Here is a 16,411-nt window from a genome sequence, read left to right as displayed (position 1 = left end):
GGGCGCAGATGTGAACGAGCCCTAAGTTTGAGAAAGACTATTCCAATTAGGGGGACACACTGCAAAGAAGAGAACAGCAGCCCAGAGCTCAGTATAGTAATAAGAAATCTATAGCACAGATTTACTCTACTGCTTTTGTGTAACATAAAAAAGTGGAAAACTTGGAGTATTTTTATGCCACCCTCACCAGTTTCTGAAAATGGAGCATGGCGAGGGTGTGCTGTTCGATGAGCCACTGTTCTTGTAGGATTTGTAATCATTTTGCCAGTTTTCTGGTGTAAATGATGCCTAAAATCTAGGCCAGCTATGTACTGGCGTTTCAGATTTCCTTGTAAGCAACATGGCCCGCTGGTGGATTTATCACGAGACCTCTGTCTCACCATAAATCAGGCGAATTCTCCAACAAGCCCAGGGGTTATCAAGGCAAGCGTACAAAATGCTGGTCTTGATAAACCCCCAATATTCGGTTTTCACCACATTTACACAGATAAAGAGGGCAATGCCCAGAACCATCTACTGGCAACAGAATCAATCATTGTCTGCCTTTTACTGTTGCGTTAGTTCCCTCCACTTTACTTCAGGTGTAAATATTTAAAGGTTTAGGTGATTTGGGATCTTTAAGTCAAGTATCCTTATCTGCAGAAGAATTTCTTTATACAGTAGTTAGCCTAAGGTTCAATTACCCAGTGAGATAAAGTGCAAGATAATCTAAATGGAGACATTGTAGTGTGTTCAGCAATGCAGCTGCTCTTGGCAGCGTTCCCTTGTCCTCTGGTTGTGTGGTAGAGTTTCTGTACAGGTCACAATTAGGTGGTAATGGACTGAAAGCCGTAGGGTCCATTCACACAGACAGATTCTCTGCACATTCCAAACTTCTAAATTTTGGTGTAAAATGTTTACACAAGTAAGCAAACTAATATGCAGTGTAAACATTTAGGGAGTCATGTAAACAGCAGACTTATCATGCAAACTGATCCACTGTAATGAATCTGCTGCATTTCCAAATTTCCTAAGTCTACTGTTATAGAAATGGTCCAATATGCAGGGATATAGGTAGTATACATTGCAACTGCTACTAAGTATAAGAAGGAAGATGTTCTCTAGACATTGAGACACCATTGTTTCCTAGGTAAGGCAGCATACACTGCTCTCATATTGTGTTTTTATCTGCCACAGTCAGAGGAAACAACTTGAATTAGATAGATTTTTTTTTTTTTTTTTAATAAAACCTTGTCATTCCATACAATTTGTGTACGTAATACAAATAACAACTACAACAATAAAAACACAAGTTATTCTGATGTTCACAAATACCACTTTTTATTTTCCTCCATTACTCTGATGCTTCTCAAATACTTACCGAGACAATAAAACCATCTTGGCTTTGGTAATAGTAAATCCAGAATCTATAACTGCCTCAATGATTGAGCCCATTTTTGGAACAGCATCAGGTTTGATCATAGCCAGAGTCCTAAGGAAAAAGACACATAGGTTAGGGAAACGTCACCACCTAGGCCACCACAAATTCTGCTAAAGAAATAAGACAATAAATAAATTATATTATATATATATACACTCACCGGCCACTTTATTAGGTACACCTGTCCAACTGCTCGTTAACACTTAATTTCTAATCAGCCAATCACATGGCAGCAACTCAGTGCATTTAGGCATGTAGACATGGTCAAGACAATCTCCTGCAGTTCAAACCGAGCATCAGTATGGGGAAGAAAGGTGATTTGAGTGCCTTTGAACGTGGCATGGTTGTTGGTGCCAGAAGGGCTGGTCTGAGTATTTCAGAAACTGCTGATCTACTGGGATTTTCACGCACAACCATCTCTAGGGTTTACAGAGAATGGTCCGAAAAAGAAAAAACATCCAGTGAGCGGCAGTTCTGTGGGCGGAAATGCGTTGTTGATGCCAGAGGTCAGAGGAGAATGGCCAGACTGGTTTGAGCTGATAGAAAGGCGACAGTGACTCAAATAGCCACCCGTTACAACCAAGGTAGCCAGAAGAGCATCTCTGAACGCACAGTACCTCGAACTTTGAGGCAGATGGGCTACAGCAGCAGAAGACCACACCGGGTGCCACTCCTTTCAGCTAAGAACAGGAAACTGAGGCTACAATTTGCACAAGCTCATCGAAATTGGACAATTGAAGATTGGAAAAATGTTGCCTGGTCTGATGAGTCTCGATTTCTGCTGCGACATTCGGATGGTAGGGTCAGAATTTGGCGTCAACAACATGAAAGCATGGATCCATCCTGCCTTGTATCAACGTTTCAGGCTGGTGGTGGTGGTGTCATGGTGTGGGGAATATTTTCTTGGCACTCTTTGGGCCCCTTGGTACCAATTGAGCATCGTTGCAACGCCAAAGCCTACCTGAGTATTGTTGCTGACCATGTCCATCCCTTTATGACCACAATGTACCCAACATCTGATGGCTACTTTCAGCAGGATAATGCAATGCCATGTCATAAAGCTGGAATCATCTCAGACTGGTTTCTTGAACATGACAATGAGTTCACTGTACTCCAATGGCCTCCACAGTCACCAGATCTCAATCCAATAGAGCATCTTTGGGATGTGGTGGAACGGGAGATTCGCATCATGGATGTGCAGCCGACAAATCTGCGGCAACTGTGTGATGCCATCATGTCAATATGGACCAAAATCTCTGAGGAATGCTTCCAGCACCTTGTTGTATCTATGCCACGAAGAACTGAGGCAGTTCTGAAGGCAAAAGGGGGTCCAACCCGTTACTAGCATGGTGTACCTAATAAAGTGGCCGGTGAGTGTATATATATATATATATATATATATATATATATATATAACACATATACATACATACACACACACACGCACACACAATGCAAAATGGTCCCAACATCACATGTGCAAACTTTGTCCCTTTGCTGCAAATGGTGTCACTAACAGCTGGTAAAGGATTTCTACCTATATTGCTTTTTATATTCAAGATTCAAGATTAACTTTATTCATTTTATGCTTTATAGGGCATGCTTCTCAAGACACATACCGTATTTTTCGGACTATAAGACGCACTGGACTATAAGACGCACCCAGGTTTTAGAGGAGAAAAATAGGGAAAAAAAATTTTCAGGCAAAAAATGGTAAAATATTTAATATATGGGAGTTGTAGTTTTGGAACAGCTGCAAGGCCACATTGACAGGTGACCCTGCAGCTGTACGGGGATGTACAGGGCGTTTTTTTTGTGGGGCCAGGTGTAGACCGGGCATTTTCAGACACAGGGATACCTAATGTATATGTTTCACGGTAATGTTATACTTTTATATGTATTCTAGGGAAAGGAGGTGAACTTTTATTTATTTTATTTTTTATTATATTTTTTTTAAGTGGTTTTTTTTTTTTTTTACTATTTTAATATCCCCCGCCTAGGGGGCTTGAACCTGCAATCATTTGATTGCAAGTCCCATAGACGGCAATACAAGTGTATTGCCGTCTATGGGAGATTCTATACATTACTATCGCGGAGGGTCATAGACCAGCCGCGATAGTAATATATATCTATGACAGGCCTGGGAGCCTTCATTAGGCTCCCGGCCGTCATCAGAACAGGCCGGCTCCTGCGGCCTCGCCGTGCAGGAGTCGGCCTGCATCACTAAAGGTATGAGGCCGGGGGGGGGGGGGGGGGGGGCTAACTAACTGTCGGGACCTGCGGAGGAGCAGTGGGTTTGCAGCATGGCCGTGCTACTGCCACCGCTGGTTTTCTTCAGCGGCAGTAGCGCGGCAATCCGCAGGCCCCGGCAGCTAAGACAGTCCCCGGCATCTGCTGTAATAGACCGGCGGATGCCGGGGAGTGTCTTAGCTGCCGGGGCCTGCAGTATTGTCACACTCCTGCCGCTGAAGAAAACCAGCGGTGGCAGTAGCGCGGCCATGCTGCAAACCCACATTCAGACTATAAGACGCACCCTCATTTTCCTCCGAAATTTGGGGGAAAAAAAGTGCGTCTTATAGTCCGAAAAATACGGTATATGGGGTTCAAGAGCTTGTTAGGAAATGGTATGCTTTAAAAAAAAAAAAAAAGAAAAAAAAGTCTACTCATAATGGTGCACATAAAGAGGACCTTTTATGTTCTCTATAAATAATAATAATAATACATTTTATTTATATAGCGCCAACATATTCCGCAGCGCTGTACAATTTGTAGGGTTCAAATACAGACAGAAAGATACATTACAAAGAAAATCATTTCACACAATGGGACTGAGGGCCCTGCTCGCAAGAGCTTACAATCTATGTGGTGACATATTATATACTTCTGCAAAGCTGAAAATGCGCTAAATTAAGTTTGCAGGTATGTACCGATAGCACTTGACTGTCATAAGGGCCAGCCTGACAGATCAGTGTCATCACATAGTACAAGTCTATAGAAATGTACAGTCAAGGGGTCATACCTCATGGCCATGTGATAACAATGAGTTATGATGAGTCCAGCCCCTCTGACAGTGTAGTTATAGCTGAAGCCACATGTGTCAGAAATTAAAATTACACTATTCATAGGAAAGCAAACAAAACTGACATTTAAGGTACAATCAACCCTATATCTATATCTATCTATCTATCTATCTATCTATCTATCTATCTATGCTCCTTATAGCAGTATTCTTATCCGTATGTCAGCGAGTACTGGCCACCACCATTATGCTTTGCATATTAGAAAAACATAATTCTGTAGCTATTATTTGAAGACTATACCTGCATTATAACAAGTATACCTACCAATAGTGAAAATCAATAATAGTACAAAGAAAAAGACTGTAAATTAGAAGACAATGAAAGTCTGATATTTACATGTAGAAAAAGTGGCTGCAAAAAATGGAAAGCGTGAATAAGAGTATAATCATATCTAGACTAGAGCTAGCCTGTTCTATATACACAGAGGAGCCGTCCAGTTATAATAAATATGCACCTCTGCAAGAGACATAGCCGACTGACCCAGCTTGTTAGGAATGTGACAAACAAAAAAGGATTTAAGTAGTAAGCCGATTTTATCTTCTGATGCCGTATATAAACCCATGGTTGAAAATGAAAATATTAAGAATATCTTTATTTACAAGAAACCTGAGAAAAGAACAACTGGCACTGTGCATAATAAATGAGTAAAACATACTTCTCCTTTTTACTGCCAATTTTACGGGCAGTGTATTGGTCTCCATAGTCGACAAGATGAAGCTGACGGGAAAAGATATTTATCTTGTTTCCTACGTAGAAGTCTTCTTTCCGTAATGCGTCATACTTTGTACGTCTCAAGAAGACACGATGATTCTTAACGTCATACTGCGGAAATATAAAGGAAATTGAGCAGGTCAACAAGCAGCACAAACTAGGACTCCGACTTTTTGCTGAAACACTAAGAAGCCAGTAACTTGATCATCTTTGGTTGTGAACTATGTTTTTGTGTCCTTTAAAAAAAATGGACAGCAATGGATCCATTTTTTTTTTGTAACATTGCTTTCTATGGAAACGGATGGCTATCCGTTTGCGCATTTGTTTTTTGGATCGGTTTTTTTGCATCTATTAAACTCATGTAAAAAACATGATCTGAATGGAGCCTTACACAAGTTCACACCATTCACAATGAACACAAAAACACAACATAGGTTCCTCATTTTTATAGGCCCAGCTTGTGTTGTCTCCATAGTCCAACTCCCTTGATATGACATGAATGTAAACCGGAATTGTTTCTAGTTTACCAGCAGAAAGTTAGGGACCCCCACTCATTAATAGACTAAATCACTCTGTAGTGTAGTGAATATGAAAACTAGACTATATACAATCAGGTCATATCATTATTTTAGAAAACTCATCTTCATTTATTGTAGGATGGTCTGAAGAGGACCTGCTTTATCAGGCAATGATATGGTTAGGTGTGGATGAATGTGGGCCGAGGCCTCTAAATGTTGTGCTGGTTTATATCATAGTGCACACATGGGTAAGGAAGACTCTATAACTGGAGTTGATATCACTGTAAGTTTCAGCTGGATCTTCCATTGGGACCTCATTTTCCAACAATCCAGCAGTCTTTAGTACTAAAGCATTGTCCAGGAATTCAAAAACTGAACCAAGAGTGAACAAACCTCTTTAATCCACCGCCACTCCAGCGGTCCTGCTGTGAATATGCAGTATAGGCACACATGACCACTCCTGCTGATCACTGGTCTTAGCAGTGACGCTACCATATACAGCACGTGACCACTAAGATCGTGCATGGAATGGTTGCGCACGTACGCTATGTCATTGCTGAAGTACAGGAACCATCAAAACAGCAGAAGAAGTGGGCGGGGGATTGAAGAGAACATTTCTAATGTTATTTCATCCTATTCTCTGTTTTTGGCCATAAAAAGCCAACTTATAATCAGCTTGTACCATTCTAGTGAAAATTAGACAAGGGAAAATGTGATGAATTAGCTTTGGCTTGGCTGGCAAGATAACTCTGGCAAGATAACCCTCAATATGTAGCAATTGCCCAAACAATAATTTTAATCTTAAATACTTAGCTCCTGCCAGTTCTCCGACAATGTTCCAACTCATTACGATGACATAGAGCATCCAATTACAGCGCTACATCACTTCCCACACTGTCACTTCAATATGATCCATCACATTCACTGCTACTTTGTAAACCTCAGCATTACCAAGAACATTTACATTGTAATTAAAAGATGCCTCTAATCTTCTAAAAAAACACATTTGCATTGACAGATTTAAGAATATAACCACCAGCTTTCTAAATAAGCCCCTTGAGATTTAAAGAGAATATTCACCTCCATTAAATGTTTCAGCAATGGTGCTATGAAAGTTATTTTAGAGGCCATTATTATGTTAATAGAGTAAAATATGGCAGCCAGGCAAGTCAACAACACAGAAATCAAAATGAATCTGCACTTTGGATGAAATAAACTACATATTCTTTGAGCGTTATTAACATACTGTGGTGACCCCAGAGTATAATAATAGCACCAGCTCTAGGGGGAGGAGGCGCTTAGGAGCATATAATAATGTGTGGCGGCCACTGTGAATCTATAATACTGTATGGGGGCCTTTGTGGAGTATATAATACTGTGTGGGGTCCACTCTGGAGCAAATAATACTGTGTGGCGGCCACTTTGAAGCATATTATATTGTGTGGGGGCCACTGCTGAGCATATAATACTGTGTGGGACCAAGCTGGAGCATATATTACTGTGTGGGGGCCACTCTGGAGAAAATAATACTGTGTGGAGGCCACTTTGAAGCATATAATGCTGTGTGGAGACCACTGCGAAGCAGATAATACTGTGTGGGGGCCACTGCCGAGCATATAATACTGTGTAGGGGACACTGCAGAGTGGCACTACTAAAAGTAACAGGCCCTGTTCACATGGTGGAATCTGGCACTGATTTTGCAGTGGATTTAACACCTAAATCAGCTGCAGATTCCTCTCCCATTCTTCCTCCTATTGAAACTAATTGAAGCAGGAAGTTGGAAATAAAAAGCATCATCCTGGATCTTCCCGCAAATTCTGCAGCTGATTCGGAGGCCATGGCTTGAGATTCCTCACTGGTTAGACTCATTCATTTGGGCCTAATCATTGGTGGAAGCCACAACAGAATGCTGATGTTCTGCACCGTGAGATGGGAGAAGAAAATAAAGAAGAATTCTGGGAAGAGGTCTTCCTTAAATTCCTCTTAACTTTCTGATGTCTGAACAGACATCTACTTGTATGGAAAGGACTGTATTACGCTATACTCCAGTAGGTCTTCCTCATCAAAAAACACACAATTTTGATTGTTTTTTTTTGCTGCAGTGTGCATGAGTTACTCCAAAAGGGACCACTGGGGCTCTGTCGCCCAAGGGCCCGCACAAACCTGGAGCTGGCCCTGACTGCAATAAATGGAAAATGTGCAATATAATCATAATCAAATAAAATAAAAGTTCAATACTGTCAAATCTTATATAGTAGTTTAACTGTATTTTATAGATAAAATCTATAAACGTAAAAACTAAAAGTGACGTATTCTCTACACATTTTGAAACTGAAAGCGACCAAAGTTTTACTGAATGGGTGGCAAATGCAAAACTGAACATGGATGTGGATTTGATACTTGTACTATACAGTCGAATGAAGCCAAAGTGAAAACTAGTAATGCTGGAAAAATGCCTCAAAAATAAATAAAAGTGGTAGTAAGGCCTTTAAAGTGCATGTGTCATGAGTAGGAATTAATGGAGTCAGGGCAGGCCTAGTACTTGGATAAGAGACTATGTCGAAATGACGTAGGTACATTGGAGCCTTTGCTTTACAATGTACTATTCTGGTACTTCCATCATACTGCTGAATACATGCACCATTCTGATGCTACAATTACTTATTCTTTCTTTCCAGTTCTAGTCCATAGTTATTTTAAGTAAAACATCTTGCACATTGTTTGTAACAAATTCAGTAGCATAGACATGAGAAGAACAAAGTAAATGGAGGGGAACACATTCATGTATTGTGTGTTAAAGTGTTTTTCCAGGCAAAAGTAATAGATGACCTATTTTTAGGATAAGCAGTATCAGATTTGTGGGGGTCTGTCACCCTGCTGATAACAGTAGCTCCAGAGCGGTTACTACACTGCACATGGGTTTTAACAGACAGCTCCATCCACTGTGTAGTGGCAGTCAGTGATTACTGCAGATCAAGTGCTATTCAAATCAATAGCATTTATCACTAAATGCCACTACACAGTGGATGGAGCTGTTAGCTCTGTTCATTGTGTAATAACAACAGATGATCGGTTTGGATCCTAAGTGTCAGACCCCCACCAAAAAAGAGAGACAACACAGTTATTAGTCATGCTTAAATAAACCAGTGGTGACCACACTGCTAGGCAAAGGTGTCCATACATGTTACTAGGTGTTGGTCAACCCAACTGATCTCAACAGGTCCAGCCAATCATATAATGCATGTAGGGGTGTCCAGACTCTTCCCAAATGCCAGAAGTTTGGAAAAAAGGAAACAGGCAAGGGGAAAAACTGACGGCAAAGGTATCTGGAAGAAGGTTATTCCCTACTGTGCACACGCACGCTTGGCTGAGCTCAGTAAGTATGTGTACATTGGAAGTCAGTAGGACAAAGACAATTATATAAGGTGTAAGTAGAGATGAGCGAACACTGTTCGGATCAGCCGTTCCAAACAGCACGCTCCCATAGAAATGAATGGAAGCACCTGGCACTGTGACCGGCCGCCGGCAAAGTGTACGTGCCAGGTGCTTCCATTCATTTCTATGGGAGCGTGCTGTTCGGAACGGCTGATCCGAACAGTGTTCGCTCATCTCTAGATGTAAGGCCTCAGGACTTACAACCATTCCCAGACTGACATTATAAAAGGAATACTCCACACAATGACTGTTCATAGCAGAAGAAAGTGTGTCAGAGAGAAGTCTCCTTTCTACTAGGCATTAGTGGCTCTCCTAATGTTTGAGCCCCAGACTTTGATGGCACATAGGAAATAAGCCATCAATATCTGCTCTTAAAAGTCCCTTTAAAATAAAGAATACTTCCCACAGTTGTAGATGGAACTTTTTTATTTCCTGCTGCACAGCGCACCCTCATCTATTTTGAGGAGGACTTAAAGAGGACATTTCACGCCGTCTACAATTTGACATATTAAATACTACTGCAAAGCTGACAGTTCTACAGGTATCTCCCCGGTGCCAGAGATATCGGGGCTGTTAGCTTTAACTACACATATCACTGCACTGTCACAGGGGCCATCCGTACAGTTCATCATCACCGTACCTTTTTATAGACTGTACCGTAAAGGTCGGTGTTCCTCATTAGTGTGTAATTTCAAGTTTCAAGAATTAAAAATGAATGTTCTATTCTGTTAATCATCTTTATTAATGTGTAGGTTACATACTGCAGTTCAATGTGGGGCAGACCACAAGGAGATCTTGATGGCTAAAATCCTTTACTTCCTCCCTGCTGACACATAAATAGATATATAGCCAAAATAATATTACAATCTTATTATAAACAGGGGATCCTACATTGAGTAAATGCTGAGACACTCACCTGTCCCCGGCTCTCCAGTGTCCACTGCTGCTGCCAGGTCCAGCACACCTTTGCTGGCAGAAGTCCTGCACCACGTGTAACCAATGAGGACCGCAGGATAGGAATGAGAGATGTATGCGAGTAAAGGCATCAGTTCCTTTCTTGTGGCCTGATTGTGCTTAGTGGTCACATGTGGCATAGGACCTCAACTTGCAAAGGCGCCGCACGGGCACTGGACCAGACAGCAGAGCACCAGGTACAGGTGAGTATGCTTTTTTTTTTTTTTTTTTTTTCACCTACTCTGACTGACATCTGAAAATCCTGGACAACCACTTTGTCAAAAGATTTTTATAGTATTTTCGGTTTCCTTTATTCCCCCTCAAATACTTAAAAAAATTCAAACAGAAGGCAACAGTGTGGTTCTCTGTTATTTCATATCACAAAAGGTTATGCTGCGCTCATAAAACTCACCATTTCCACAGATCCATCCTTGGGATAGTAGAGGAGCTGGTACCGCCTCTGCAGGGCAGCATTTGGATCATACCATTCAGCGGTGAACACGTATCTGTCCTCTTCACTCTAAGAGCATAACATGCATAGAAAACAGATTAGTTCAACAAGATCAGAGATCACAGATTAGGGAATAAGTGACAGATCATTGAGAAAATACAGGACCTAAAACACTAGTATGGTGCCACCAAGAAGTGAAATCTTCCCCCGCTGTACAGAAGTGAATGGAGCACTGGTCACACAAGAGCACCACAGCACCATTCATATAGAGCACACAAGGGCACTTTCGCTCCTCCGTGTTTCTGATCACTGGGGGTCCCAGTGGATAGACCACCAACAATCTGAGACTTATCCTCTATCCTGTGGAGGGGTATAAGTTGCTTTGGTGGTACAACACCTTTAAAATGTACTATAATATGCCAAACGTCATCAAGTGGTGTAAAGACTACACCAGGTTTATAATACGCCATCAGCGGGTACATTGTAACACTTTCTAGTCTAAATTTACAACGTCTAACTATTAGACAGTATTCGTAAATATGGCCCAATGCTCTGAAATCATTAAAAATAACAATGAGATATTTTCTATGCATTCAGTATGTCAAGAATAATTTGAAGAAATTTTCTGTGGAAAACTGATGACATAGGTCAAGAATAAATCATGTAAAAAAAAAAAAAAAAAAAAACAATCTATGATTTATTATGGACACGAGATTTTCATTTGGAGATTGTGTAAACCTATGGCCAACAGCCATCAAGCAAAATAAGGGTCGGGATTTTTCTTGTCTGATCCTTTGCACAGTGCACAGGCAGACAAGCTGACGTAAACAGGTGACCCCCTGAGGCCCCTATAATAGCTGATCGGGGGTGATGTAGGGACTTTGGTCCCTCCACTCATATGCATGACCTGATGATAGGCCTTGCATATTGTGATCTGAGAAAAACCCTTTAGCTATGGACCAGACAACTACAGCTGGAAAGATACAAAGCTTTAAGTATTCAGATGTTTACCTCGGCTTCAGCAAATTACAAAAATATCCTACTGATTCGTCCACTGAATATTTTATTATTTATAGCTTTTGTTACATTTATTCTATAAAAGAAAGTTTTAAAAAATCCCATTCAAAGACGTTTTCGATCTATAGTATAAAGAAACATCCCAGAGGCACCAGCATAATCTTGGTTACATACTGGTTATGTGACACTGTGCCCTTTAGTAAATATACCCCAGACACCATCAGTGATACTACAGTACACCGCCATGTTAATATCTGGAAACAAATTTGGTTTAGATCTTTGTCTTGCAGCGCCTAAATATTTGCTCTGTAGGCTATAGATTTTTTTCTAGTATACAAAGGACAAAGTCAAGAGTTCAGTTACAAGTTGCATTGTAAGAAGGGAATCACGTCATGTACAGATCAGCATATGGGTGCTAGTGGCAGGAATGAGAGAAAAAGCTCTTATTTCACCTTTACTAACCTGTCAAGAGGAAAAAAAATGACTTTCACCTCAAGGACTGAGTTTCATTGAGCAGAGAAGGTGACCCTGCATCTCCATTCCACAGTTACAGACGACTTGTGAAAGAAGGAACATCTACAGTACTACAAGCTGGATCTTTTGACCATCAGAAATATATAGTGTATAAATTCCCTAACAAATTCTGAATGCAATGACCCAAATTACTTACCGTACTTGGAGCCTTAGCTTTAAAAAAAAAAAAAAAATAGCCCCAGTCTAATAAGGATGTGACCAAATAGACCAACTCCATAGCCTATGCGATCATGATGAAATGGAAATGTCAGAACATGCCATAAGGGAAAGATGGCTGCATCCCCAAAAAGCTCTTCCTTGAAGACTATAGATTTCTGCACAGCTTGTAGCAGATTTATAGGAAGTATGGCACAAAGACAAGCAATTTCTTAACAAGATCTAGTGTGCTCTGTTCTCAATTGATGTCAGGGACTTCCCACTGTTATAATGTCAATCTACTGGGGAACCTCCAGCACTGAAGCATCTTTCATAAAAGAATCAGATATGCCAGGCTACTGTTTATAAGCAGGAGTTATGGCATATTTTTTCCTGTTGTTACTGTATGTAAGGTGGCATTTATCCTTGCCAAAGGGTCAAGCTGGGTGACTTAACATGTTGCCTCCTGTTAATACTGCTGGTATTACAACAATTTTGTAAACCCACCTACCCACCTGATAGTTTGCAGAAGGGTCTGTCACTGTAAAAGGGACTGTTGCCAGAACCCCAGGTGTGTTGGAAACAGGAGGACACCTAGGTGATGTGTTACAGAATTTAGAAGGAGCTGCTGTAGACATATGTTACATAGGGACCTAGACTGGTGACATAGGGTTCGGTTGAGTCGAAGTAGAGGCGAATCTTCTGTGTCCAGTGCAGAGTCTTGAAGGAGTCGCAGAGACAACAGGACAAAGCAGAAAGTCTGAGTGCAAGTGGTGGCCATGCAGTGCTGAAGATGCTGAATGGTGACCTGAGAGAGAGATGCCTACGTCAAGTAGTAAGTTGTTACCAAGACATGGGGCCCATTTCAGGAGTGTTACGAGAAGTGACTTGGGAGCAACTTACAGCGACGCTGTGTAACATTGAGAGAGGCAGAGTCAGCACTAGCACATCTCACCCTACTAACTCAATACATTCATATGGACATAACCATCTCCCTCACAAGAGCAACCTCAGGCCCAGAGGCCAGGTGCAATTATTAATATCCGCCCAGGCATATTTTTCAAAGAGGATATTACTACTCCAGAGACTTTCCTTTATTTTCATTTCTGTGACTGACTTCTGCCACAGTAACCATAAAGTATTGTGCCTCTGCAACCGACAAGCTTATGCCTTGTCACTAGGGTGAGTTATGACTTCTTTATGTCTTGCCTGTGTGTGCGATATTCATGACTAAGAATATGCTCACCCTTGCACCTCACTACACCATCTTTTATAAGGTGAAAAACAATTACTTGAGACAGATATGACAATAAATGTATACTAGAAAACTGGCATGTATACATCACCCATGTGCCCCCTCAGTCTCTGGACCTCATGGCACCAGCGTTGAATTTTTACTACATTGTTATTAGAAGATGACAGGCAGATTATTGGAAGTACGCTATATTTCCCCCAGGTTTTTAACTTATGTGTGGTCCAGTGCAGGTCGTGAGTAGGCCTCAGCTCCAGATGTAGATCCCTGGCTCATCACTGGGCCAGAAAAACGCTGCAGCCCCTTCACTTCAGTGCAGATCCAGGGAGTGAGAGAAGGTGCCTGGGTCTGTCCTGTAACCCTGAGTCCTGTGAGACAATATTGTGTTTGTTTTGTTTGTGTGGCTGGAAAAAAGCCACATGTATAGTTAGGTTATCATTTCTGTTTAGTTAGTCACTCAGACAAGCAGGATTTTGTTTTGTTTTCACCTGAAGTTAAGGCTGTATTTTGTTTTGCTCATTTTGTGCCTAAAGTCAAGGTTTATTTATTTTCATGGGTTTTTTTCTAAATAAACCTGTTTGCTACATACTTTGTGTCCCTGTCTTGACTGTTTGGATCCACACCTTTCCTATCTCCCCCACAATTGGTATTACATTATTGTAGGTTCCCCAAAGAAAGTTCATTGAACATGAATGAAGATATAACACATTTCATTGAGCAGTACATGCGCCATAACATCCTTACATTGGGCCCATCTGCAATTGACTGCTGGAAATTTCTACAGTGAAAGGTTAGAATAAAGTTCAGAGTTGGTTAAAGAGTTATATAATAGGAAGGAGTCAGCAGTTCTGTGGCTATTATATAGTCAGGGAATGTGCACCTCCGCAGCTATTGCATTACAGCTTAGTCTGTGTGGTAGACTAGTGTCAATAGCTGAGAACTGGAACAGAAATACAACATGGAAGGACACTCACCAAACGGGGCACACCTCACACATGTGTTACATAGCCTTGCTCCTACCAAGATGAAGCTGGATCTAACCGACCCAGAGTCTGATCATGTACTCACATTACACTTTATAACCAAGTACTATGAAGATTTTACAGCTTTGTAACCGGTCTATAAAAATCAAAGTATTTTGTCTAGGTGAGAGGCCATTGATGTGTCAGGAGGGGAACTAGGTAAACATGAAAAAAGGAAAATCATATCTACCTGTCCCCGACCCTCCAGTGTCTGCCGCCTCTGTCCAGTGTGTGACGTAAAGTCTCTACTGGAAGTCCTCCGAAGTACGGAACTGGCCTAAATGGCAGCAGCAATGGATCCGTTCATGCTGAATTGCTAAATTTCTTGGACAACCACTTTAAGGCTAGCTTCACATTGGGAACTCCGCTGCAGAAACCGCCTACAATTGTCAGAGAGAAAAGTCCTGCATGGAGGACTTTTCTCTCCACCAATTTCAGTATAAAAATGGCAGAAACCCAATGGAGCCCATTACAGTTTATACTCACTGTTGTAGTGGTCTGGATCAAATGTGAACCTAGCCTCAGTTAAAGATGCCCTATCACATCCCAAAAAACCTAAAACTGATATCATAATGTTATAGCGGGTTCCTGGGCACTTCTGCCCCTCTTTGCTCTGTATTCCTACAATCATTGCTGTTTGGTGACTTCTATGGTAATAAATGACAAATGAAAGGTAAGAAGAACCCTCCTGGATTGTAATCTCAGCTATTTCAACCTCACGCCAAGGGTATGGTCAATGCATGAGCCAAATCTCACCCACGCACTGCAGTACAAAAAACTCAGCAGCATCACTTGTACTTGGCTGCAGATTTTAATCCCACTGCATGTTACATATGATGTGGGAATTCACAGTGGATTACACCCATGTCATGCAAGAAGTAAAGCCAGAAACAAAACAGCAGGAGTTACTTTAGCAAATATTAGTCCATATGTTACAGTTTTTCACAGGTCTTGCAGCATGCTACATAGCGGCAGGACATTGACACCTGCAAACCAAAGCCATTGCTCACAGAAGCAATAAAATGAGTGACCATAGTACAGAGAGGTAAGAGTGAGGTTTAGTAGTATAACCATGGAAATCTATCTCAGGAATACATTCTTCACTGCTAATCAGCTCGTAGCCTTCAACCGGTTGATACCAGGGAGTGTCAGAAATAAGTAGCTTGCGTGAATGTTCCAAAGTGCATATTACAGGCAGCATTGTAAGAACATAATGAACTTGGAAATTTATTACCTTTTCAGCTCGAGTATATAATGCTAACTGCAACTATCTTAATGAGGAATAAAAGTACACAGTAGTAAAATGGAAATGCACTAGAGACTCCAGGCTTTTACATCTACTATTTTTTAAAAAAAGGTCATTGCTGTTAAGGAACGTATTGTTAAATATTAACATTTAGGTAAAAATTCTTTGGATATAGATGAAGATACAAGAATCTGAACCCCCACAATAAGGGTTAATTCGGATGGCAGTATTGTGCCCACAAATCCTGTCCTGACTATGGGACAGCACAACAGATCCCTAAAGTGACCAAAGTTCAGGTCATTCGATCCACGGTTAGGGGGAGATTTCTGGTTGTATATTTTATGTATTGCAGAAATTTTTGTCACTGAAAAATCAGTAAAGGGTTGATGCATGCACATCCAGCGCTTTGCTAAAAATGGGGTTACAAATACTGAAGCTGGTTATAAACATTACACTCATAAAAGCCAAACCTGACAGTTATGGAAGGATAGGCCGACCATCAAATGTATATCACGGCTTTCCAAAGCTACTCCGAAGACAGATGGGGAAATAAGGATCAGAATTTCTGGTTTTCAATATGCTCAATCCATTAGTTCTGGTGAACAATAAGTCACGGCCCACAGTGTGTAGCAATT

General features: G+C 41.1%; 1 protein-coding gene across 2 annotated transcripts in view; it reads right to left on the bottom strand.

The window, feature by feature from the left end:
• The window catches only part of NME7 (NME/NM23 family member 7), a 115,136-nt gene that overhangs the window by 69,242 nt on the left and 29,483 nt on the right, over nucleotides 1-16,411 (bottom strand). For both annotated transcript variants that reach the window (XM_075264025.1, XM_075264026.1), the window contains exons 2-4: nucleotides 10,532-10,639; nucleotides 5,156-5,322; nucleotides 1,361-1,471 (exon numbers count right to left, since the gene is read on the bottom strand). In XM_075264025.1, the coding sequence (XP_075120126.1) occupies nucleotides 1,361-1,471; nucleotides 5,156-5,322; nucleotides 10,532-10,639 (386 nt within the window). The remainder of the gene's footprint in view (nucleotides 1-1,360; nucleotides 1,472-5,155; nucleotides 5,323-10,531; nucleotides 10,640-16,411) is intronic.

The sequence above is a fragment of the Leptodactylus fuscus genome, chromosome 2 (genome assembly GCF_031893055.1).
Source record: "Leptodactylus fuscus isolate aLepFus1 chromosome 2, aLepFus1.hap2, whole genome shotgun sequence".
In the NCBI taxonomy this organism is placed as follows: domain Eukaryota; kingdom Metazoa; phylum Chordata; class Amphibia; order Anura; family Leptodactylidae; genus Leptodactylus; species Leptodactylus fuscus.
Note: the sequence above shows the minus strand (reverse complement) of the source record. Positions and strands in the feature narration are given on the sequence as shown.